The 26,134-nt window shown below is 48.0% G+C and overlaps 2 protein-coding genes across 7 annotated transcripts in view; one reads left to right on the plus strand and one right to left on the minus strand.

Annotated features, from left to right (window-relative positions):
- Positions 1 to 26,134, minus strand: part of LOC142582729 (carnitine O-palmitoyltransferase 1, liver isoform-like) — a 137,736-nt gene that overhangs the window by 83,752 nt on the left and 27,850 nt on the right. For both annotated transcript variants that reach the window (XM_075692721.1, XM_075692719.1), the window contains exon 2: positions 2,429 to 2,526. The gene's annotated coding sequence lies outside the window, so the exon portion shown is untranslated. The remainder of the gene's footprint in view (positions 1 to 2,428; positions 2,527 to 26,134) is intronic.
- LOC142582730 (uncharacterized) overlaps positions 1 to 26,134 on the plus strand; it is an 85,697-nt gene that overhangs the window by 21,121 nt on the left and 38,442 nt on the right. The window contains exon 1 of one of the 5 annotated variants that reach the window (XM_075692726.1): positions 16,816 to 17,205. The exons of 2 other annotated variants lie outside the window; for them this stretch is intronic. In XM_075692726.1, the coding sequence (XP_075548841.1) occupies positions 17,141 to 17,205 (65 nt within the window). In that variant the 5' untranslated portion in view covers positions 16,816 to 17,140. 2 more of the 5 variants (XM_075692727.1, XM_075692723.1) reach the window with 2 other exon arrangements.

The raw sequence follows: 26,134 nt of genomic DNA on the forward strand, positions 1-26,134 counted from the left end.
TACAACGCCTCACTGTATGTTTCGCGACTCCTGCTCTCAGCACGAACGCACAGCACGAGCGTACCCCACATGAAACGTTCCGCTAAGGCGAGTAGTTTAGCGACCATTTCGCGAATTAAATTTGTTAGCCCGCACATTCGTGCAATTATTTCGTGAGGTGTTGATAGAGCTGCAGTCAAGAATTCTGCGGCGCAGCGCATCGGGTTCCTGAGCTCGGGCTACTGGATACCGGAGCATTCTCTGCAATTTGCGCCCAGTCAAGCTGGCGGAAAGACGGGTGCATTCAGGCATAAATGGCACCCCCCCCCCCCCCTACTGGCCCCGTGCACCCGGGGCCCACGGCCCCCCGGCCCCCCCTGTTGCTACGCCACTGGGCCACAGTAAATGGCGTCAACTTGCCCCCTTTCAAGTGCTGGCACGTAGATCTGTGTTGTGAAACTTGCGAGATTTGTGACAGTGGTGCGGCCGGTTCGAAATCCACGCTGACTCGAAATCAATGAGTGCTTTACAGTAAAAGACAACATGTTGTGAAGAGCAAGCTCAAAAAATCTTAGACGTGTCACAGAGAAGAGAAAGCGGGCGATAATTCGAGACATCGGTGTTTACAGCCAGACTTAAATACAGGAAAAAAACACGAGCAGTTTTTCTCATTTGAGTTGAAGTCGAAGTATTTAAAGAATTATTAAGCATAGGTGTTTATACTGGGACAAATATACTGCCGTAAGGTTCTAGATTTGCGGAAGGGATGTCATCAGTGACAGGCTTCAAGCGCCTGAGGCACCTGCTGATGAGCTTTTCATCAAACAGCGCAGTACTACATGTAGGAACTGTCGTGTGCTGCTGAATGAAACCAGCACTGAAACCTGAAGCTTTGTATAAGGATGAGAAATTGGCAGCAAAACATTCCGCGACTGCTTGGGTATCTGGCCTAAATTCAAGCAGGCGAAAACACTATCCACGTATATTAGAGCGTTTACGGATGTACTTCCAAAATTCAGCCGGCCAGTCGGAGACGCTCTTTTCCAAGAATGCAACATATGAGTTGTGATCCCGCTTATAGAGGCGCTTGCTGATAGTCCGAAAAAAAAAGCGGAATTCCTCCCTCCACTCATTAGGCACAGGACTTCTTGATTTACGGCGTGCGATCTTTATACATTAGGGGAGTTACAACACAGGCGGATGAACAGCTTATCTTTTTAACAATCTAATTTAATTAATTTAATTTATATTTTTTATTTTAATTATTATTATTATTATTATTATTATTATTATTATTATTATTATTATTATTATTATTATTATTATTATTATTATTATTATTATTATTATTATTATTATTATTATTATTATTATTATTATTATTATTATTATTATAAGTACAGATGAGAACCAGTGGGGATATCTAGCGCGCTTAGTACTGTAGTGGGGAATTGATTTGCGCATATATACTGCTCAAAACAAAATGTTCTACTTGGTCATCAACATTGGTTTGTGACCAGTGGCCAGTCGGTGACAGACAAGAAATAATTAAACCGACACAATCACCACGTTTGAAAGCAAAGCGAGAGGATTCATTAATACCACTGTACAAGCTCTGCCGCAAGGCTGTATGCTACTAAAGGGAACAAAAAGGCAGAAAGTCTAAGAGGCTGCATTTGTTATCTATGTAATGAGTTTATCTAAGCGCGTTCCAATCAATTCCAGTAGTATTAAAATCATCAAGAAGGGTTAGTCTGTGCTGGCCATGGGAAGATAAGACACTTTCAATAGAATAGATGACCTTATCAAATGACACAAGGGAAATATTCGGCGTTACAAAGAAAGTTCCAATTAACAATTCTTAACAGCGCGCTAGGCAAATCGACTCCTGTACACTTTCTAGGTCGTTGCGCCGAACACATCTCAGTGAACTGCCAACAGCAATCAGCACGCCGTCATTATTATTATTATTATTAATCAGTCAATCATTCATTTACCGTGCCCAGGAACAACCATGAGGGCTGAGTGCTGGCGCACGCACACATAAAAAAGCGAATAATAATAATACTACTAATAATAATAATAATAATAATTATGGGGTTTAACGTGCCAAACCCACTTTCTGACTATGAGGCACGCCGTAGTGGAGGACTCCGGAAATTTCGACCACCTGGGGTTCTTTAACGTGCACCTAAATCTAAGTACACGGGTGTTTTCGCATTTCGCCTCCATCGAAATGCGGCCGCCATGGCCGAGATTCGATCCCGCGACCTCGTGCTCAGCAGCCGAACACCATAGCCACTGAGCAACCACGGCGGGTGATAATAATAATCTCCGCCTAAAAGCTGTATAGATAAAGAGCAAACCAATAAAAAGTATGTGCTAGTGGGCCTGTTCTGTTTTTTCCTAGACAAACAACTTAAGTGGCACTTTTAGAAACTTCACTCACCTCGAAGAGTTTCCCATAAGAAGCTTGAGGACGGTGAACGGGGCTTCCTTGCAGACCCTCAGCGTACTTTGCTTGGGGCGTTTCTCATCGACAGCCAACTGCGCAAGCAGGAGAGATCGAACAGTGTCCGAGGAAGCATCTGGACCACGTAAGCAGAAATGAATGAATCTCAAAAGCTTAACACACGGTGTATGCCTATATCTGCGGCGCCAGCAGCTGCTCATAAGCTACTCCTGCTCCACCCACCACGTCAGCGCCCGTAATGAGTCGTGAGTTGGCAGAAGTTGGCAAAGGCGTGGTCGCCGCTTCTTCACGCTGTTGTATAGAGCTCCTTGGCGAGCGCCGCACAGATGTGAGCTCTTAAGCACAGCGTATAAACGTACAACACCAGAATGCCGGCAGACTCATCGCGAGAAGCGCCATGTTGAAGGACATGTTGCGACGCTGTGCTCAACCAAACCACGCGCAGCACTCGTTGCAATGTCCAATTGTGCTCCGCATATCCGCAGGAGGCAGATATTTTGGCACCTGCCACGGTGGCGCTGCAGCTGTGACGTTCTGCTGCTGAGCGCGAGGTCGCCGGTTCGATTCCCGTCCACGGCAGCCGCATTTCGATGGGGGCGATATTCAAGAAGAAAAAATAAACGTTCTCGTACACCTAGATCTATATGTGCACGTTAAAAAAAAATTCCAGGTGGCTAAAAATTAATCCGGGGTCCTCTACTACGGAGTCTCTCATAACCCCACGTGTCTTCGGGACTTATAAACCCCATGAATCGGCAACGAAAAAAAAAAAAAAGACAAACATCGCGGATGTACTTTTGTATCTCTCATATTCTAATTTTTTTTTTTTATTGTAGAGAAGAGTCTTGCAACGCAAATACATTTCCGACGCGATATGGATGTCACAAGTGGTAATATAGTGCCATTATTACGTATTCTGGGCGTCACAAGTGACATCAGTCTCCGGATGCGTGCTCCGGTATTCCCGTGGATATACGTCCACGGTAGCACGTCCCCGCTACGCTATATCGCTCTATCGTTGCGTATAAGGTAGAGCCGGCGTAGCTGCCGACGACTCCAATCGCGCCTGCGACAAGCGCGAAGTTCACGCCTTCTTATCGCGATATATGAGTAGCCCCCTCGTGAGTATACTCTGATCAAATCTACCCGAGGGAAGTGGGTCGCGATATCACTCACGGGGATCGCTTAATTAAGCCGTCAGGCTCTTACGTGAGCCCCTGACGCCGTTTGCCGTAAGAGGCCCGCGTCATATGACGTCGCACCACTGTACGCCGGATCGATACCGACTGTGATAAGTAGTTAGCCTGAGTGAATAGTTAGAGCAAACAGCGGCTCCTGCACAGACGCATGCGCTCAAGCGGGAATACCACGCGCGCCTCTACGCGCATATCGCAGGTGTTTGAGTTCATATATAGTATGCTTGTGGAGAATCAGCCGTAGTACCTCCTGTGAATCATGGATGTGGCGTTTCATGCCGAGACAAGAGATTACGGGTTCAATATTCCGGCCGCGGCAGCCGCATTCCCATGGAGGTGGAATGCAAAAAACGCTTGTGCGTTTTGCTTTGGGTTTGCGTTAATAAATTCACGCGTGTGAAGATTCGGATCCCGGACAAGGACGAATTTTTCCTCAACAGCGAGGCTTTCTTTCCGAGGAAACCGTATGGGTTTCCTTTATAACTTCGTGTTACAATTTGGGCGGACGTCAATTTCTTCCTTTGATGTTACAGATCATCGGCTCAGGTCAAAATGGATCTTTCCACGGCGTCCATCTTAGCCGGTTTGTTTCTTTGGTACGCTGAACCTCATCAGTCTGTCAATGTGCGGAAAACCAGTAATCAGCAGACGAGGTTGATTGCCATGGCCTTCTGCAATGACATGCTGATTAATGATTACAGCATTAACTCTCACCTTTGCTGCTACAGGTGGTAGTGAACGACAGCGGTGATGTGTCTCGCAAAGCTGACGATAATGTGCAGCTTCTCATTTCCAAATGTGGCCACGGCATGAATGTGAAAAGCATGCGCGAACGTCTGTGAAGTAATTACGTAACGTTGCTCAATTCATAAATACAAATTTATGACGCCACAATGGTGACCGCCCGCCGCACGTGCGACAAGGCGGCCATATTTGTGAAAGCGAGTCGTAGAAGGCCAGTGAAGAGAGATCAAGAGCCCGTATTCAGCAAAAAAAAAAAAAAAGCGCTGAAACTAACTATTAAAGCGTCCCTCACCAGTTCTGGCCATTTTGAGTGAATGTGCGGTAAAGATCGTGTCGCAAAGTATTACATCGCTACGCACCGCGGAAATAACGCAAATTTCAAACCAAGTGCCGTTTGCCCTTCTCCTCGCTGGCGCCGCGCTCCCAGTCAGAGTCGACGCATCTGTACAAGTGCGCCTATGTACATGGCAGTGCTGTGACGTCACTCACAGTGACGCGTGACATAACATGACAATAATTTTATTTGAGTCCTGAGGGACTGAGATCTTGGGGAGCCAAAGCCTCCCGAAGATCAAATCGGTGGCTCCGCCCACGATGAGACCGGGAGATGGAAGTCCCGCCGTAATGTCGTGGGCCCTCTGGACAGCCTGCAGTTGAATGTGGAGATTGCTGCTCTTGAGAGATTCCTGCTATTGTTCTTTCGTGATAGGTGGAGAGGCGTTAAGGACTGGGCACAGCCAGAGCATGTGTTCAAAAGAGCATGAGTCATGACCACATTTTGGGGCACGACTGTGAGTGGTCAGGATCCTTCCTGTTAAGGGACCGAGGAGTGGGATACCAACGGGTTTGCAGAAGTCTGAGTGTGCTAGCCTGAGGTTTGTTCAGTTTGGGGTGACGGGGTGAAAATGTCCTCCTGTCCAGTGGATAACGGGAAACAATTTCGTGGAAAGTACATAATGGATCTTTGTGGATGTTGACCTCGTTCCAAGCCTGGCTACCCGCGACAGCGCGGTACGTGAAATCGCGCGCTCTGCGGTGGGCCTGCTCGTTAGGATTACATCCAAACGGGTTAATTGAGCTGTCTAGATGGGCTGGGAACCACGAGATGTGGTATCCTCCTTCACTGCTCTCCCTAGCCCTTTGAAGTGCTTTAATCACAATACTGTTCCCCTGTTCAGACACGAGGGTGGACGAGAATGATCTAATCGCCGTGCGCGAGTCCGAGAAGACGATAGCGGGAACTTTTGAGCTGTGAAAAGCCAGAGCGATCGCCGCTTCCTCCGCCACATGGGCAAACTTCGTATAAACAGAGACTACATTGACCAGGTTGCCTCGCGCGTCTACCACCGAGACAGTGAACTTATCCCCACTGTCATATCTGGCAGCATCGACAAAGAGGGGGTTTAGTTTCTGCTGATTGATCTTTTGAAGGATGGACTTGGCTCTCGTGACTCTTCTACCCTCGTTATGCACTGGGTGGATGTTTCGCGGGACGGGGTCAAAAATGATGCGAGTTCCGGTTTCCTGGGTCAAGCTAACTTTGGTCGCCTGTTCATGTCTGGGTTGGGTTTCCGCTTCTTATAAAATCTTGATCTCTGGCTTAGTGGATGAAAGTCTCATTATTTGAGTCGCTGTATTAGCTTCTATTAGCTCATCGATGGTGTTATGGAGTCCTAACTCCAGTAGCTTCTCAGTGCTTGTGGACTGCGGAAGGCCGAGCATGCGCTTGGGGCCGGTTCTGATTAGGGAGCCTAACTTTACCTTTTCCGCTTTACCCCAATTAAGGTACTGCGCGATGTAGATAACATGACTCAGGAATTGACACGTGATTTTGAGAATTATTCAAAGCAGCACCATTTATATGTTTAATCTGTTGCTTCAATGCACCAATTAAAGTTTAGAGAAATAATAAAACATACAAACCGAATGTCTGCGTGCTTTTGTCTTACTTCGTACCGTAGCAAGAGAGACGTACTTTCGTTTCGTCTGCTTGTTCCCACGCTTGCGCGCAGAAAACGAAACTATGTAATTTTCTACCGTGTTCCAGCACTTCGATCATGCTTTTTCATCATCTCGCGCCTGCCTCAGAGGGTCGTGATTGTGGCACTGACTTGTACCACTAATCAGGTGTTTTCACACATAGCGCGCAAAATCGTCCCCTGCGCGAAACGAGGCAAAAGCAACAGCTCGCGCGCGAGACCGTCACCGGAAGTGCGCCACTCAGCAAAAACGCGAGAGAGAGGAAAAAGAAACGAAGGCGGGGGCCGTGACGTATTCGTCACGTGGTCTTCTGGCTCCGGCGTGGGAGAAGACAGGGAAGGAATTTCGCTTGCGGAGGCTTGACGGGGCGAGTGAAGAGAGTGTCTATGCTAGCACTGACGCTCGCCTCCTTAAAGCATGGGTTCTCGGCACTTCAAATATTTCAGTTCCTGCTATTAAGGAACTAATTCAAAAAATTACTGCGGTAGAACACTCCTTAGAGGGCACGCAACAACTTCCAGCGCATAACCAAAATTTGCCATGTAGCCTGGTGAGGGGCCTTTGACGAGCAGATTACAGCCAATCGCGATGGCGGACGTATAACTATAGCGAAAGCGGCCGGTCAAGAGGAAACAGCCCTTACGAATAGAAATTTTTGTGAATTCGGCCCCAGATCTTCCCCGCAACGACATAAATTACGTAGGGGAAGCGTTCATTTGTTCAGGCAATAGCTAGTATTAAGCTTGCTCCTTGTAGCAAGTGAAATTGCGGGACAGTGCATTTTGCAGAATATTGCATCTTTATATTGTGCTTCTTTCTAAAATTCTATCACGCGCCAATTCAAATGTCAGCTATATGACCAGCTTATCGCCAGTCGAGCCGCATAAACCATAGTAAAGCCGTGCATCCTTCCATAGCGCAGACTGTACCACTTTCATGCGCTTACGTTTTGTCACAACAGCAAGGGACTATGACGGTCTGAGTGCCAACGCCGTGCGCCACTCCGACGTACATCATTTCAGGCCTGTTCTGGGCCACGTACTGTTTTACTAAACTCAGGCCATTCCTCATTTAACACGAAACAAACATAACTTTAGTTTCATTCGCTTGCAGAGGACACATTCATCTTGTGACAATGACGGAGATGCGGCTTCATTTGTAGACTGCAGCGAAGTGTCCCTGTAGGTTAGATCATGTTTAACCCCATTCAGTAGCGCCACCCCGCCAGCAGGACATTTTTATGTGCGTGTCGACAACACTCGTCGCATCGCTTCAAATTTGCTATTTATTCGCAAGTTACATTTACCGGCAGGGCGTGTTGCTGATCGATATGCCCCAATTACACGCAACAATTTGTACTGACGAACTGTTCTCAATTGCGATAGGACGCAGATGCTCCGCGACGGCGAATGAGACGATAAAGGCGCCAGTTGCTGCGAAAACCTTGCATGCATCAGGCTGTGCGCGCCAACTGTACCTACAACACGGGCACAGTTCATGTCCCCGGTTGTGTCCATTGCAGAGAGAGAGAGAGAGAGAGAGAGAGCATAATGCAAGAGCTCCTAACCAATATATTCCTACACTCACATAATCAGGTCCTCGCGCTAAATCATGCGTGACGTATTGACGCGTCATACGCAGTGAAGATACCATCAGCCACGGTACGCCGCTAATTTACACAGGCGTGTATATATATACATATATATATATCGCATGGCTGTCACCGTGCACCTAAGCGCAGGGGCTACGCAGACAGACCTTGATGACGCCCTGCGTAAACATGCAGGGCAAACAACAAGCGAGGGGGGACATTGAGCTTAATGCGTAGAACCACGCTTCATTCTTGGCATTAACTGCGTTTTTGTTCGGCACTCGTGTCGGCGCCATAGAGACCCGCTTTGCGCGACAGGAGCACCACGAAATTGTTAGCACACAATCGGCCTTTTGGCGAAGAGCCACTATAGACGAGTGCTGCATCCTGCTCGTATACAAACATGTTATAGCGGCCTCCGCAGTGCCTCGCACGGATTATACCGTACGTACGCGCGCTGGATCTGGGCACACATTTTACTCACGTGGTGGCTTGCGTCCACGACAGATAAGATGCGCCGGAGCGATGTATGTCTATCCCACTGTTGTGCGATTGTCCTAGTCGCACGGCTGGCGGCGACTGCAGAGAGACGGTGGACAAACGCCAGAGCTTCCTTAAGCCATGCCTTTTCGAGAAAGCGTAATTATACAAGATTGGCAGGTTGGTGCAGCTTCCTCTGTGAGCCTGGCCGTTTTTACGTGTGCTCTGGGCGGAGCTGCCGCCTATATTCTTTCTTTCTTTCTTCAACGAGCTGGCGTACTCCAGAACGCAATTTTCGGGGACACTCTCGCTTATGAGTGTCGTAACATCCGCGGCGCATCGCAACTGACGGACTTATTCCGTGACGTCGTGGCCATTATGCTGCCTGTCCGTTCATTGTTAACGCAAGTTGGTGAACCGTGCTACCTGGACATAACGATGGCGTGAAGTTTGTCCGTCCATGCGTTTTCCTCGTCACATAAGGTTCGTTCGACTCAGAAAAGGTGCACAGCACCACAAATGAAAAGGTGCAGGCGGTGCCAATTGCGAGGCGCCGGGTTACACCCACTCACTACAAGGTTCAAGGGTGCACTACACCGCGGCGGCACCTTGCCTTGCATTCCCCGTGCAATCGAACACGGGGGTGCAGGGTGCACAACTGCACCTCGGAGAATCGAAGGCCTATAGGCACAGTGCACCGTTATTAGGTGCAGGAGGTGCGCAGAAACTCGCTTCAATCGAATGAATCTATATCCGACGACGCTCATTGGAAGTGACACAACCGAAAGTTTTCTGCCGAGAATACCGCATCAGAAAACCATCTCTTGCACACCATGCGACTGTAATTTTGGCGTTTACTTCTTCATTTTTATTTATGTTTAGTCCAACGATATTTTGCAAAGGCGTTTCTTATTATTACTATTTTTTTCGACTGGAACTTCAACTAATTATTCCCGACGAGCTTCCTCTTCTAACGCCAATTATTCTATAGAGCGCGTGGGGGGACGAAAAACAAGATCAAAACAACACGGATACGAGCTGCTGACTCTTATGCTTTACTTCTTTCTCGGAATGAATAACGGTTACTGGTGGGCAGACAGTCCTAGAAATGTTGTTCGTGTATTGTTCTTTCACAACTTGGCCCGCTGTCGAGCACACTCTCTACACATCCTCGCTATACATCCTTCCAATAAGGTTGGCAGGATGGGCGCCCCAGTGCTGTCAGCTTCCGCATCGCATCGCAGAATAATCAACGCGACAGAGCACAGGCGGCCGTCAGTTCAGCTCAATGTTACGCCCGGCAGGCGAGTGGAAAGGCCACGCAGGCACTTTTGGCTCCGCCTCAAGGCCGAGGTCACTGAATGCCGTGTGTAAATATTAGTAACTCGAAACATGCACGAAGGTCTATATAGAGTGGCAAGAGATGAGCAGAGGCGATTATTGTACAATCAAATAAGTGAAGTTTTATCTGCCTCTTTTGCCTCCCCTCCCTCCTTTCCTCCCTCCCCCTCCCTCTCTTTCGGAACACCGGCTATGTGCCCGAATAGACAACTCGGGTCACTGGGTATGCGAACATTCTTGGCAAATCCCCTAGAATGGGTGTGTGTGTGTGTGTCGAATGAACAAGCAGGATAATAGGCGAGAAGTGAAGAAATCGGCTACGGAAAAGTATAGACACCAAAATCAGCAGAGTGTGGAGAAAAAATAAAGGGAACGAAATGGTGCCAGAGCGTGCATTAAATGAGGTGCATTGAGCTACGTAAAAGTGAAGGAGAAATCAATACATCTTATGTATCTAAAAGCTCACATACCAGATTTAGCGTCGAGGTTTCAAAAAATTTTCTCGATGCATATGAACATGTTCCCGGGACCAGCTACCCAATGTTTGTCGCACAACCAACACTTTATTCTATGTGGCCAAGGCACAAGCTTCCTCAGGTAGTGTTTACGCAGAGCCGAATAAACCTTAACCTACGGTCACTTCTGTGTGTCACTTCAATAAAAGATGTAATATTTGTAAGCAAGAAAGCCAAGTTCACAGCCAAACGGACACTACTCAGACTTTTGAAATGAAAATCTGGAAGATTTTTCCACACACAATGTAGCGTTCACGGAAGCCTCACAGAAAGATGAGAAATTGGAGATAAGCATCAACTCAGAAAAACTATCATGGACCTTTGCTATCCGTCTTCCGCATTACACTCTAATCTATGTGGCCGACTTCTTGGCCATTTGCTTGGCCCTACAAAGTTCCGAGCGATGTGTCACACAAAATATTGCTCGCAGACTTCCTGTTAATCACTCGCCGTGGTTGATCAGTGGCTATTGTGTTGGGCTGCTAAGCACTATAGTAGCGGGATCGAATCCCGGCCACGGCGGCCGCATTTCCTTGGGGTCGAAATGCGAATACGCCCGTGTACTTAGATTTACGTGCACGTTAAAGAACACCGGGTGATCCGAAATCCCCCACTACGGCGTGCCTCATAATCGGATCGTGGTTTTGAAATGTAAAACTCCATATTTTTTTCGTTTTCGTTTTTTTTTTGCTTGTTAATTCTTACGTCGCCAGACAGCACATATAATTCACCACTGCAGCGGTCGCTACACTTTTTCATTCCACCTCATGATGAAGAAATTTGGTTTTTGTGGATACCTGAACATTGTGGACTAGCACTTAATGGGATTACAGACAGCATGGCAAAGGCAGCGCTTGGTGGGCCAGAAGGTTTATTTATACCCAATCTTACCCTGCTGGCGGTGACAAGATTCCGAAGGCAACAACAAGTCCTACGTGGAAAAAAAGGAGCACTTCCTTGCTGCACCGGATTACGGACATTCAGCGTTCCCCTGGAATGTGCGGTCGTGCTCTACTCGACAATGCGAAGTTTCGATTACCATATTACGATATCGGGGGGAATACCGCAATTAAATCTGTACGTGAGTAGGTGTGGGTTCGCACCCTCGAGCCTTTGTGCGTCATGTGGGAGGTATAGAATCACCGGAACGTCCATTGCCGAAAATGTAATTCCGATAGAAAGACCTAGTTAGAGCAGCCCCTATTGAGTACGGGCCTTCCTCTTTCGGAAATTAATATTTCTTTTGGTGCAAGCACCCTCAGCCGAGCCCGAAAGGAAATGTGTCACATTGTGCATGAGTACGTCATCTACAGGGAGACCTCTCATGTTAAACACGATTTCCTCGTTATTAACATTAGATTGCTTTTTTTAATATATATAATCTGGCATCTTCGTCAAAAATTTGCATGGCCACATTTCAAAAAAATAAAAAAGGAAAGTAAAGAGAAAGAACTTATAATAATTATTATTGAAATATAGGTAGTACCTACCAATAAGTTAACAGGAAGTAAGTACTTGATATTATGTTTCCATTGAGAACCATGACCAATCACCCCACCCCCCTCTTCTCTTCCCTAGTGGGTACGTGCCAAAAGTGGAAGGTGACACCGACAACGAAAAGTAAACATCTAATCCCCCATTATGGGCATGGGCCATGACCACTCAGGTCAACAGCAACAGAAAGCTTCGCTTATCAGCCGTTCTCACGTATGCATGCCATCTGCCGATTTTTGTTTATTTTAAGTTTATAAAGTCTCCTATATATACTTTCTCGACTGAATTCATCAGAGAGCAAGTGCCACACATTTGAGTCAGTCAGAGAAAGCAAGATAGCTAGCGTGTTCTACATAAACGAAATGCCCAAAGTGAGGCCCCAGTCAAAAAAGATACATCGGGCTTTGCAGTTGCGAGGCTACACGTTGAAGCTCATATGCGACTAGAACCTTCGTCCCACTTTTAATATGTTATTCGCGGCCTATGCACGTTTATCACGAGCAATGAAACTACATGCGGTGCGCCGGGACGGTGATGAAGCACTTTCCTGTTACGAGAAGGCGAATACCCATCGCTGTGGCGAGTTTTCCGGGATAACCGGCGACTTTCCTCTTACGCTTAGTGAAAGACAGCAAGTAGCCACTTAATGTATGTCGCGTCGAGAAACTGGCCAGCAGAAACTAAGTAGCCCAAATTAAGTGTTGCGGAAACAACAAATGCGAATATTATCAGGGAAATAGGAAAAATGTTTCAATATTTAGCGCGAGAGCAGTCTCCTGTTTTTAAATGCAGAGGAATGTAGTTCCAGCTGCCCAGAAATTTGCACGGCAAAGGAAGCGCAGTAGCGACATCCAGCGGAGCTTTGTTGTTCACACACACACACAACACACACACACACACACACACACACACACACACACACACACACACACACACACACACACACACACACACACACACACACACACACACACACACACACACACACACACACACACACACACACACACACACACACACACACACACACACGTTCGTCTTGCATATGTCTTCGTCAAAGGCAACGCCCTTACACCTTGTTGCGGCTCGAGGTAGCGTTTAGGCTAGGGATCCTCCAGGCACAGCGAAAGAAAAAAAGGCTTATTTTAAATTATTTACACTGGCTCAAGATACGGAAGCCCACTCCACGTAGGAGTATATTAAATGTCCGAGCTCACATCAGGATACGTCAGACACCTACACAACAAAGGTATCCGCTTTTAAAACAGTCGTCTTCCTTAGGAGAATAGATTAGAGAATGTGACGACTGTATCTCGGCCAATCACAATTGTCGAATCGGTCGTAATGTCCCTCCCACGTTGACGCACCGTTCCGCGGGACTCCACCTCCTATGTTGCACCCTGTCTCCCGCACACGAGGAAACTACGTCACAATCTGGGGTGAAAGGACGGCCTCGTATATATATATATATATATATATATATATATATATATATATATATATATATCATAACGGTATTTCACCAGAAAGCTTGTAATCATGGCCCGTAACACAGAGCACTTCGTTCGCTATAGAGTATATATAGTTGGTAAGAGCAGGCGCAACCCAATAATAATAGTAGAGCTATTATTAGTACAAGCGGTCTATATCAGCGACATATATTTCTCACGAACGAAAGGCTCTGCAAGTTGGGTCCTGAGCTCTTACCAGTCCTGGAAGACAAGCCATTCGAGGACTGCTAAAAACGCTCGACAAAAACGGAAAGACCGAGCGTCCACTTTCGCAAGCAGTTTATCAGGCACAATTCGAAGAACGTCGCCTTTGCTTGATGTAGCTCTTGAGGTCTCAATATTCCTTTCCGTGACGTCACAGACTCTATGTGCAACTCCTCCCAGCGTGGGCTGACTGGAATAGGTGGTTATCGATCACAGTGAACGAACGGCGCAAAACGCAGACGGAGACGAGACGAAGACGTTCGCTTGTCGTCGTCTCGCTATACGCACGTCCTTGTCCGCTTTTGCGCTGTGCGCTGAACTGTGAGCGTACTCCCAGCTTGGCCTATAGCTCTGTGTGAACGGAGCTCTCGTCAAGTGCCTTTGGAATCGTTTGAAACGCGAGGCTGAAGTACTGACTGGTCTTCATAAATATGAGTCTAAATGTTAGCGTAACAGGTACTGCACGTCTCCATTGCCACTCTATTTGAGGCGCAGCGTTTCGCAACGTGTTCAACGCACGCGGCACTTTCGCGCACTTTTCGGTTGCTGTGGATCAGGAAACAAGTTGTGGTTCTCCGAAAACAAATGCACTAAATGTTAATGTTACTTGCCCTCAAAGAACTCGTTCTTTCTGCAAGGCTGATGCTGATGCGCTGATGTTGCTGCTACTGCTGTTTGTTTATATTTCCTCTGCAAAGATGGCACATATGGCACCTGCTGCTGTTGTCGTCGTCGTTGTTGTTTCTGCTGTTGTTGTTGTTGTTGACGACGACGACGACGACTATGATGATGATGATGATGATGATGACGATGACGATGATTGCTAAGGCATCTCCCTTGAATCGGGGGTCTATGAATAGTAACCTAGACTGCGTGAGCTTGCTATGTTTTTCTAAATCTCTTGTAATAAATATGTTATTCTGGTTATGTATGCTTTATTTTGTCATATTACGTGCCTGTGACAATCCCGTTTCGCTCTCTTTCCTAATTTTGCGGTAACGCTGTGCCACGGTGAGGAGGCTTTAGCAACTTCTGCCTCAGCGTTACGGGAAATTTTATTAACCGGTAAAAGCACTGAATTAGGACCCCTGTTTAATCACTGCGAACATCGAACCCGGTTACACAAAAAAATTCGGGCGCCTGGCCTTCGTCCCCACGTGTCCTTGGCGAATTAGCGACAGCATATACGTCTTGCCTTACGCCGATAAAATAGCAGTTAAGAGCCTCAGTTAATTACCCGGAGTTAAAGCCAGACGCTGGTCAAGGCTCTCGAGTGATTTCTGCTGCGAAAACATTATCTCGAGGAGTCTCAGAAGGCGGGCGGAAACCTACTCGCGTGAGAAGCCGTTTTCGTTTCTAACAAACGACGTTCGCTCGCCTCCAGCTTCCCCGTATAGTACCGCGCCCTCATTATCTTTGACGGACAGTTCGTGCTCCGGTGGCCTTGTTGTTTACGCATAGCGTCCAGTCTGACCCGTACGCCGTAAAGCTCGCGAGCCCGCGCTTTCCCGGAAGGCCACGGCAAGCCTCGAGGTGCCCCGCCGCCTTCGCGAAGGAAAGGCCGTATAGCTGAAGTCGCGTCGGCACGACGGCGACAGCAGCGCGTCGCGTCGCGTTTGTAGAGCCTCGCATTTCGCGTAGACGGAGATGATGAGCTAGGACGACGCGTGTGGGTAGCACGAGAACGACGAATTGACTTTGGAGAACTCCCACGAAGAGCTAGCGTGTCGCATTCGAGTGATGGGGAATGACACACGAGGAAGACGAATCGTATTATATCGTCAGGCATGGGTATAGTACGGACACCGCGGTGGTGTCCCAGTGGTTACGGCGTTGGGCTTCTCAGCTTTCACGGCACGTATCTAGAAACCCGATCCTCGGAATTCCTTCCAAGTGGCTAGGCCTTAGAAACTCACCGGCTATAATTCTTAAATTGCAATAGTGGTGTAAAGTCATTAATGTAGAAGTTCATGGAGTTAATTAGTGCGTTTCTGTTAATTATCCAATTGTATATTTCCTTTTCGCGTCCCCGTATGTCCGTCGCTTCGAGTATCTATGTGCCACATGCAATTTTGAAAAACAATTTTGTGTGGTCTAAAGAGAAACACCCCGTATGCTATGCGTCTTCCATGGCAACGACTACGCGAGTACGCTAACGATAGCACGGTTATAGTGCGCAACATGCAATCAGCTTAGGAACAGAGAAGTCAGCGGCAGTCGTGCAAAGAGTTGTGCTAAAGCTCAGCTTACTACGCCCAAAGCGCAATCTAGTGTACGTGCGACCCTGCTGCGGTCTGTATTACTTTAGCAACATCCCTAAATGACCTGTCAAGGAGCCTGGAGGTCAGGGGTGGCAAGAGGTTTGACGACAACCGCTTTACTACACATATAACAGTTGCGGTACCCGAAAATTCTGCTCAGCTTGATTCTGGCTGGCTTTTTAAAAGGAGCACGGGATCAGCTCGTGCAGCCTGGCTTCGAGAGCAACGATTGAATGAAGCATATGAATAGGAACGTTTGGAATTTTGCTCGAAGCGAGAGATCATTGTGCTGTTGTAGTTCCGACATTTACGGCGCCGCTTATACTTCGCTTCGTGACAGTTCATCTACGCGGAAGGCAGAAATTTTTTTGTAGTGCCGCCTGCCATGAAAAGCGTGTTTGTCTTTGTTTATTGTTCTTTAGAGCGAATGGTCGGATAAGTATTGGGCCTCCGTGGAGTATAGGAAGAGCGGACGCGCAGCCGTTGCCACGCCACCGTCATCACGTTCTCGTCATGGCGCCCGCGTCGACGAACCTTCCTCACCTTCATCGTCTCCATTCCATCGTCGTCACCACAGTTAGTCGTTGCTCCGCCATTTTTCGTCGTCGCGCTCCCATGGTGTCGATCCGAAACACGTCGACAATAATACGCGCCGCCGTCGTCAAATACCGTTATCTGAAGCCAGCAGTACACTGCGGAAGTATATCGCTGCAGTGTATACATTTGATTTATGGAATATCCGCCGGAAGCCATTAATTTAGCGTTTCTGGTTTGCGTGCGCATTGATGACCCATGTATTTCCTAACAATTCGAGTTGCAAGTCGATGCGCGGTCTTTTTTTTTTTTTTTTTACGTATTTCCTTTTACGCGCGCTGCCTTTGCGCGAGCATGGCGGCCACAGTCGTTGACACGCGATCGCTCCCGCCGCAAAAGCAGGTGGCCAGCCGCTTTCAACAGCAGTGAGGAAGCGGCGTGCCCGCGTGGCTCCACCACTTGCCTCCTCCACTCCTTGTAGCCACATTTTTTTTTTTTTTCTGCTCCCCGCACGCGCAGCGTGTAACACTCCACAACTCTGGCGCGCGGCGTCGATGCGACCATTTAGCAGACACGTGAATTTATAACGGGCTACGGAAGACGCGACGACTCACGCACGAAGCCTGCGTGTGTGTGTGTGTAGTGAAGCATATACACGCGAGGAGGCGATGGCGCGCCTCTTCTCGCATAGAGCACGCGGCGAACAGCTCGCACACAGCAACTGGAGGCGACCGCCGCCGCCACCGGGCAGCCCCGGCCCTCGCATCTGCTATTCGGCCGCGGCTTGCAGGTCTGACGGTGCGCCGCCATTCCAGCGCCAGGCCGTGAGTGAGTGACATGTCGGCGGCCGGAAACGCGCAAGCCAGCAGGCTGCCGCTGCTGCGCCGCTACGCTGCCGTCAGGTGTGCGGCCCCGAACAGCGCTGCTGCGGCTGCCACCCCCCCACCGCAAGCGCCGACTGCGTTCTAGCGCGCGCGCGTAAATTCTCGCATCTCTAAACGCGCGAGCGTGTCGCGCGTGCCGAACCACTCCTTTCGCCTTGCGTTGGTTTTGGCACGAGCTATACCGTTTATTGGCTCCATTGGCTGCGTATACGCGTGCATCGCTGTTGTACCAGACTGTGCGGTGTGTGTTGTTATGAGAGCGTGCCCGTAGTGCTCGTCGCGGGCATCGTGTGCCCTAGCACCGTTGATGCCCTTCCCCGGCACCGGCGCCGCTGATTGGCGCTTGTCGCTCCTACTACTGCTGCTGAAGGAATACTCGCCGGAGGATTAACGGCGCCGCCGGCTTCCTCATGTTCGCCGGCTGGCTATCGCCCGTGGAGATCAAACAGTGAGTTGCGAACAGTCCGTTCTAGCTCGGGCCCCGAATCTTCAGCCACGGCGGAGGCATGCCACATAGTACATATAGCATAGTGTTCGAAATTGTCGGGGATGTGCAGGAATGAGACCCAGACCGCGGGAGGATTGATTGTCGTTTAGTGCGAGCGTGTCAAAATGAACGAGCTAGTAGACCGCCAGTGGCCAGTTGCCACCCGCGGTTCAGTGCGAATCTTCGTCATCTTGGAATTTGCAACAGCGCCAACTATTGGCGGCTTCGACCGCAGCGGGATAGCGGTCGGCGGGAACGGGCGACGCCTACGTATCCGTTGGCGAAGTATACACGTGATTACTCAGCGAGGACTAGCCTTTCCTGAACCTTTTGTCGGTTCGGGCTTCTCCCTCATGTTATATTAATGGTCCTTGCATTGTAACTGTTACAACCTGTGATCGTAACTAATGAGCCACGTGGATGACGGGAAAAAATCTCCGCGTGGCTTCCGTGGGTGTGTCATGGGCCCGTGAGGCTAGTAAAGAGAACAGATAAAATGAATTTCGGCACTAAATGTACCACATTTATTACGATGGCTTCGAGTAAAACAAACTAAATATTTTCAGCAAGCAAAAAAAAGAAACGAAATGGATGCCACCACTAGCAAAATAATAAAAACAATAAATAAAGACGCTGCGAAAGCCAGGTGCAGACAATGCTGCGAAATTTCTTCTAGCGCGTGACCGTGTCAGCACGCACATGCCCAAGTTCATACCGTATAATGGAGCTTGTCCTAGCTGGTCCACATCGCAATAACAAAGAGGTTTATAAAAAGCGAACACGCGGTTAGGGCCATGCTTAGCGTTCTGCTTGAAAGAGGGCCCAAGGCGAGATGTGGTAACGCGCAGGCGCAGTGCTGCCGGCGCTATACTTGTGTACGATTAAGGACCTTTTAGCGCATGCGCAAGCTGTTTGCGTCCGCTTGTTTCCAATACTATAATAACCACACCTCGGAGTCCAAAAGTCGCGTCTCGGGATGGGTTATGATAAGCGGTGTAGCGGAGGGTCCCGGCTTCCACTTGATCACTTGGGTTTCCTCAACGTGCACATAAATCAGTCTACAGTACGCTCCATTGTTAGGTGGAACACCCCTTTAGTATTTGGCCGCCGATTACAGCTGAATGCAATTAATGATTATTTTCTTTATGCACAGATGCCGGCCTAATAAGTACTGTTATTCACTTTTTACTCGAAATAAAGCAGAAGTGCATCATTTCTATTGACTTTTCTATTAGGTAAGTGTTCCTATCAAGAGTGGACCGCGCTGTAGACGGTCATTTTTCGTATTGTCGGAATGCGGCCGCCGCTGCGGCGGAGAGTCGAACGCACGAGCTCCCGCCTTATAGAAAACAAAAGGGTCACAGCTGAGGCCTAATCCGTTCTGAAAGCACCACCCACTAAAATGACCAAACATCTGCGGCATTAATTGCGATAAGCCAGAGGACTAGGGGGAAGAAAAATAAATTGTAGGAGCGGCGTTCGATTTCAAAGGACCTTCACGTGCACAGCTGCAGCTTGAAAGACGAACCGAAGCGTACACGTATAACGTACACGTTCATGTGTGCGCCCTTGCCTTTCGAAGGCATCATATATATAATCGTATATCATTCATTGCGTTGTTCCACTTTTGAATATAATCGAAAGAGTCATATGGAAGTGAATGCAAACATTCTGAACAGCTTTATAGCTCAGGTGGACATCTCTGCCTTTCTGTATATAAATCTCTCTCACTCTTCTGAACGGCCATAACCAGACCACACCGTACACTGTCAATTGCATTAAGGGCTTTTTTTTTTGGAGATCTCTCTTTTCATCTTGATAAGCCATTATGATTTGTCCCTCACCAGATGGCGCCAAACTTGAACTGATTCGACGGAATTAAGGCTTGAACAAGTCTGTTTCCTAATAAACTAGAATCAATCGATCGCCCTATACGGTACTGCCGCTTCCTTTCTTTTTTTCTTCAAATCAGATTTCTGAAGCGTTCGTACCACAATCCTTGGTGTATAGGTCATGCACAGTCCAGGGCCCGCATAATTTAAGCACTCATTTCGCTCGATTCTAGGCCCGTATTCGCAAAGACGTCTTACGCCTCAATTTTTCGTAAGAGAATATCCTACCCAATCATGATTCTGGGCATATTGTTAGCGAAGGCGACCAGCCAGTGGCAAAGATCCCTTACAAACGAAAAGCTTTGTAAATTCGGCCCCGGTTTATTTATTATGAGCAACCGTTCCCCACCCCCCGCCGATCCCTCTGATAATGTTACAGCAAGAGATGTGCTTTGAGGACAACAATAAATCGCCTAGTTAATCGCCTTTTCAGCATATAAAGGTTGCTTGGGCCATGTGGTAGTAGCACGTTATTACAACGATCTGCTCTAAAAGCTTTAATAACCTTGTTTATTGAACGTAATACCGGATCGGTATTAACACTCGGTATGTACTTGCATTTCTTTACTGAAAGTGATGTTGTATCTATAATACTTAGTATAACACTGTGTGTTTGTTTATTCGTTTTGTATTATTCGATTGACTTTTGTTTAATTGCAGAAAGTGCAGAATGTGCCGCTTCGGTGCTGTTTTTTTTTTTGTACTTTAACTGTTAAGGCACGTTTACGAAATCGGCTTGATTCATATCACCTCATATTATCACCCGTTGATAATTGAAGAATTTATTGGTAGAGAAGGCCAGTTACACAATCGTTGGAAACGCCTCCAATTTCATCTCCGCTTCGCCGCTCGGATCACAGCAATGAAGCGAAAGAAATAAATACATAAATAATAATGATAGCATCGGAATAGAAACGCTATACATTACGATAGCCTAGAAGACGTATTTTGTGAGAATTCGTTTGCTTTCTGTTATTGCGATGTCAATTATATGGACACACCGGGCGAATTTCCTGAAAATGTCCAAATGCGATAAGATACTATCGCGCCCCGGCCGCTGTATGCTGTGGTAAAGCGTGCGAGGGTGAGCCGAGAAGGATGGCGGCTTGATAGGGGCCGTCTCCCTGCACGCCGGATGTTGGAGGTCACGTGGTCAAACGCGCTCTAGTGGGGGAGGGGGGAGTACAAGAGCGCGTGAGCGCGCGTCTCCTGCTCTAGCTCGTCCGTGGCTGCGAATGAAAGACCGCCCAGTTCAGCGCGTACGCGGAGCAGGCGCCGTATCTTTGAGGTAATCAGCGGCGGATGCAAACGCTAATAAAAGCGAGAGCCGAGATGGCAGGTGGTTTCATGCGCGTTGTGTTCCCGGCGCGCCTCGTGTTGGGCGTCACGTAATATCAACTTTCCGAGATGCGACGAAGCGAGAGACAGCACGAGGCTTTCACTTCCCTCTGCCAGCACTCTTCCTCTAGCCAGCGTTAACAATGAAATAATTCTAGCGTTTTAGCTGCCAAAGTCACGTTCTACTTTGAAAAAAAAAATTAAATTATGGGGTTTCACGTGCCAAAACCACTTTCTGATTATGAGGCATGCAAGCCGTAGTGGGGGACTCCGAAAATTTGGACCACCTGCGGTTCTTTAACGTGTACCTAAATCTAAGTACACGGGTGTTCTCGCATTTCGCCCCCATCGAAATGCAGCCGCCGTGGTCGGGATTCGATCCCGCGACCTCGTGCTCAGCAGCCCAACATAATAGCCACTAAGCAACCACTGCGGTCAATCTGGTTATGAGGCACGCTGTAGTGAGTGACTCCGGATTAATTTTGACCTCATAGGGTTCTTTGACGCGTACCCAATGCACGGTACGTGGGCGTTCTTGCACTTTGCCCCCATCGAAATGCGGCCGCTGCGACCAGAATTCGAACCCGCGACCTCGTGCTTAGTAGCGCAACGCCGAAGCCTAGAAACCATGGCGGGACGCCAGCGCTACGACGGCGATGCGTTCGTGGTTGTCGAGTGAGAACTGTTCATGTTTGCTTGTGCGCGCGTGATGGCTTACTACAATTTCTACGGCCGATAAAACTACGAACCTTACTTCTTGTAGTCGTTCGATACTTTGCTATCGCTATGCTTTGCCTTTCGGGTGAAACTGCGACTTTTCCAATTCATTTCTTATCATTCGTCCTGCCGAGTTGCCAATCATGGCGACATCGGGGGCACGGTTTCGTTACGAATGGCAACGGGAATTGAGGACGAAAAGAATCGTTACCGAAATATAGAGCCCCAGTTCCACTTTTCACCGGGACCTCGACATCCGCCTTCGGCCATCTTCGATTACCTCTGCGAAACCAGATTGCCGCTTCCATGTTTTTTATATTTTATTGACTCTGTGCTGACTCTGAGACGTGCTAGCGAGAAAATCGCTGATGGTATACTGACGTAACCAAAAAATTAATGCAGGCTATTCACAAAGCCTCTTTTTGGAGGTACTGTCTGAGGTGATAGACGGGGTCGTTAACGCGCAGATCGCTATCACGAGTGCACGGTGGCCGCCCGGACACCAGCCAACTAGGAGGTGATCTCGCGAAATATCAGTATTGTGACTGTGGGCCCTTATTCACAATACTGCTATGGAGCAAGTGTCATCTGCGATTGACCATGTCCATGACTACCTCAGCAATCGTTATCCTGAGCAAAGCGCGCGGTGAGCCATCCAATCAGAAACCTCGCTTTAACCTAGGAAACGTTTTGTGAATACGGGCCACCTTGTACACGTAGTCATTTTTCTCTGTCTCACCCTAGTTTCCTTCCACCTTGACTATATCGGTAATGTGCTTGCGTCAATCGCTGGGGGCCACAGCGACAACAGATTCAACAAATGAAGCGACAAAGGTTAAGCACGAGATTAGCGCATGGGTGTTACAGAATTTGTGTCGTGTATGAATCCTGCGGCATCCAGCGAAAACAGATAAGCACTCGAGGTAAGGATAAGAACGCGGGAGCTCGCTCGTGAAAAACAGCGATAACGAATGATAACGCAGGAGCGGAAAGAATACGGACGCGGTGACGTCAAGCTTTCTCTCTATATATACTTCGCGTTATTGTCTGTTCCAGTTGATGTTCAGATGCGAGCTAGCGCGAAATGCCTACGTTTCTTGCACTCCTTTTAAGAGGAATAGGGGACAAGCCTCTTCTCTAAAGATTACGCAAGCATAACGCAAGATGGGTTACGCAAGCATAACGCACGCTGGAGCCAGCTGCAGTCTCAAAGCCACCATCCGGGATACGTAGTTACCAACAGCCCACGCTTGAATAGAGCGCGCGAACGAAGGAATTTGTTTCCGCGACCGAGCCTCGACTTGGCGTGCGAAGTCGATGAACACGAAGCCACGCGAAAGCCCCAAACAAAGGATCGCTCTTGAGCCTTCCAAGTCAGGAAAAGAAAAGGAAAAGAAAGGAACAAAGACGAAAGAAAGAAAGAAAGAAAGAAAGAAAGAAAGAAAGAAAGAAAGAAAGAAAGAAAGAAAGGGGGGAATGTATCGCGCACGCGAGGTTCCGTGGCCGCTGGACTGCCGCGTGTTTCGTTGGTCTAGCTAGCTGCTGCGCGCATGCGCGCGTCTGCACGAGTTCCTCGAACAATAAGCGAGCCCGTGACGCACCTCTCGAGTCGGGTCTTCGTCGCGCCGACCTGGCACAATGAGAACAGCGTTTTACCTGATGCGGCTGGAGGGGTGCGGCCCGACATGCTCACGAGTGTACCTGTCGGAGAACGGTGCGCATTATTATATTATTACTCTGTACATATTTGTCCCGTACATTTCCCGGTGTATGAGAGAGAGAGTCAGAGAGAGAGAAATGAATGACAGAGAAAGAGAGATGCAAGCGTTAATGATATGTCGGAAATGTTAGCCTGTGTTATCCAGGCACTGCGCGATGATCGCGATATACAGTGTGATCACATAAACACACAAACAGCGCATACAGTCACACACATCTATACATACACAATACATACAATGTTTCTCAGAAACATAAGCATCACTTTCGTGGCGTGTAACGCGCAGGTGGCGCTTTGCCACGGGTCCGAGAATGCATGTGCCGCAGTTCCAAGTTCCAGTCCCATTGCGAGTGACCTTCAAAGACTGCTTCTCTGAGAAGCAGCGGCAGCAGTCACACAGAACATGTTGCAGTCTTCGGGAGTGTTACACAGAAAGCCCATTGACGAGATCATCAGTTTAATTTTGCGCTTGAAGTAGCGTAGGTCACGTTAAGTCTGACGCGGTGAAGGCGTCCTTGGTCTTGCCTACATTGTGCTCTCGCGACATATAATAATCACAAGACGGATCGTGTTTATAAAGGAGTCCGTACTGATGGTTTGCATCTCTCCAATGGGATTGCAACAAACACCAAGCGTATGCAGATACCAGTGTCGCCGCATCTTTTCTCGACACAGTTATCTGGATCCATTTTGTCGAAGTGCCGTATGCAGCTCTGACAGCACAGTCAGCCTGGACATTGCTTTGTGTACCGCAGTGGGCGAGCAACCACTGCAACGCAACATTGTGATGCATTTCGCAGGCTTTGATACACAGGCGTCTGATGCCCATGACGAGTTGTTCCTGCGTGCGTAGCGACTTCAGGGACCGCAGGGATGCTCTTAAATCGGTGAAGGTGACCCAAGACTAGGCTCTCTGGTTTATGATGTAAACAAAAGCTGCCCGCAGTGCAGCTAGTTCAGTGACTGCAGTTGAAGTGCGGTGACTGTGAGTGGCAGAGATGGTAACACTCGCAGACGAAATCCACACAGCAATGACATATTATGCAGGTGTAACAGCCGTCATTGCCAATATGATGGTTAGGGCTGCTGGTAGTGGTGTTAGTATGCTCAAGAGCAAAATATGTAAGCGCTGCCAGCCCCGGCGAGAGTATACGTCTCTTGCCCTTGAACTTAGGTACTGAAGTGTCAATTGACCACGAAGAAAATTTACACGGTGGCTCTGTCGGCACAGAAGGACATTGATAATTTGCCTGGAGCAAGCTCCGCACCACAGGAAGCCTGAAGCGGGTGACTTGATCCGGTTCTCTGGCAACATAGCGCAATTGAGCTCCAACAAACTCTTGCTGCGAAAGCAATGGAAACAAAAGCTTTCCGCTTTCTGCAAGAGTTCCTACACTTGATGTGTTTTTCGGCAGGCCAAAACACACCCTCAAGGATTCCGCTTGCGTACCAATGAGCACTTTTACGTTGGTTTGGGAAAGGCCCTATAACAAAGGAAGGCAGTGTCGCAGGAGACCTTCACAAAGAGCCGTATACATGCGCAGTGGGCATTCACGGGGCAGCCACAAGTGTTGCAGGAAAGCATGGCAGAGAGGTTAGTTGGAGTAACTGTCCGGTTGGAACGGTCGAAAGTTGAACAAATTAGTATAGAATTCATGGTACTGAAAGACAGGCGTACAAACACGGACCCAACAAGGGCAGAAAAGGGCAGCACGGACGCTATTTGTGCAGTCCTTGAGATCGTGTTTGCATGATTGCCTTTCAGCAACATGTCAAGTTGGGCATACCTAGTCTACCCTAGGGGAAGAGGAAAGGGTGGAAAAGATGAGGGTAAACGAAGAGAAGATATGAACCGTCTTTTTACGGAAATTATTGGAGCCTGGTCTCAAGCCGATGACAGACCGAGTTGCTTTCAAACACCGAATAGAATATATATATATATATATATATATATATATATATATATATATATATATATATATATATATATATATATATTTGAGCTGTATTTAGCAAATTACCCCTCGGCAATACTCTTCCCCCTCTAAAAAAAAGAACACACACACACACACACACACACACACTACCATAAGAGGACGCTTAGTAAGCCAGAAAAGATGCGAAAACGAAAAACGGGTGACGATAGCACCTTTTGAAATTCCCCATACCACGCAGCTCGCTGTGGCGTAATGAAATTTTGCAGCGCCTGTTCGAGCCTACAGCTAGTTTAGAGCAAAAGACTAACGTACAAGCTTGGAGAGCTTTATACAGAACAATGGCCAAAATACGAGAAAATGCTTTAAAATTTGCGACGCCACACTGACGTACTGGCGCTAGAACTTCGCGCTAAATAATAAAAAAAAATAATAAAACTTTGAAGATCATTTTTTTTCTTCTCATATTTAACCCAATACCGCGAAATTTACGAAAATTGAGTTTTTTAAAAAGAATTTATTCTCTCTTTCTCTCTTTTTTTTTTGGACAGATTTTCCTCTCTGAGTGTACGCCACTAACGTTTGTGTAGCGGCCTGTCTAGTCTCAAGCTTTGATAACGGATAATGACTGGTATTAGCTGAGGCAACCGACTGTTAAATGATTTACCACACCGCCATTACACATTTTTCTTGCTCTTTAACCCCTGTGCGAGCAAGCATTACGCAAGCCTAACGAATCCTGACCGCGGCGACCGCATTTCTATGGGTGGGAGCGAAATGCAAAAACGCCCGTGTACCGCGCGTTGGGTGCACGTTAAGGAACCCCGAGTGGTCCAAATTACTCCGGAGTTCCCCGCTA

Source organism: Dermacentor variabilis, chromosome 5, assembly GCF_050947875.1.
Source record: "Dermacentor variabilis isolate Ectoservices chromosome 5, ASM5094787v1, whole genome shotgun sequence".
Classification (NCBI taxonomy): domain Eukaryota; kingdom Metazoa; phylum Arthropoda; class Arachnida; order Ixodida; family Ixodidae; genus Dermacentor; species Dermacentor variabilis.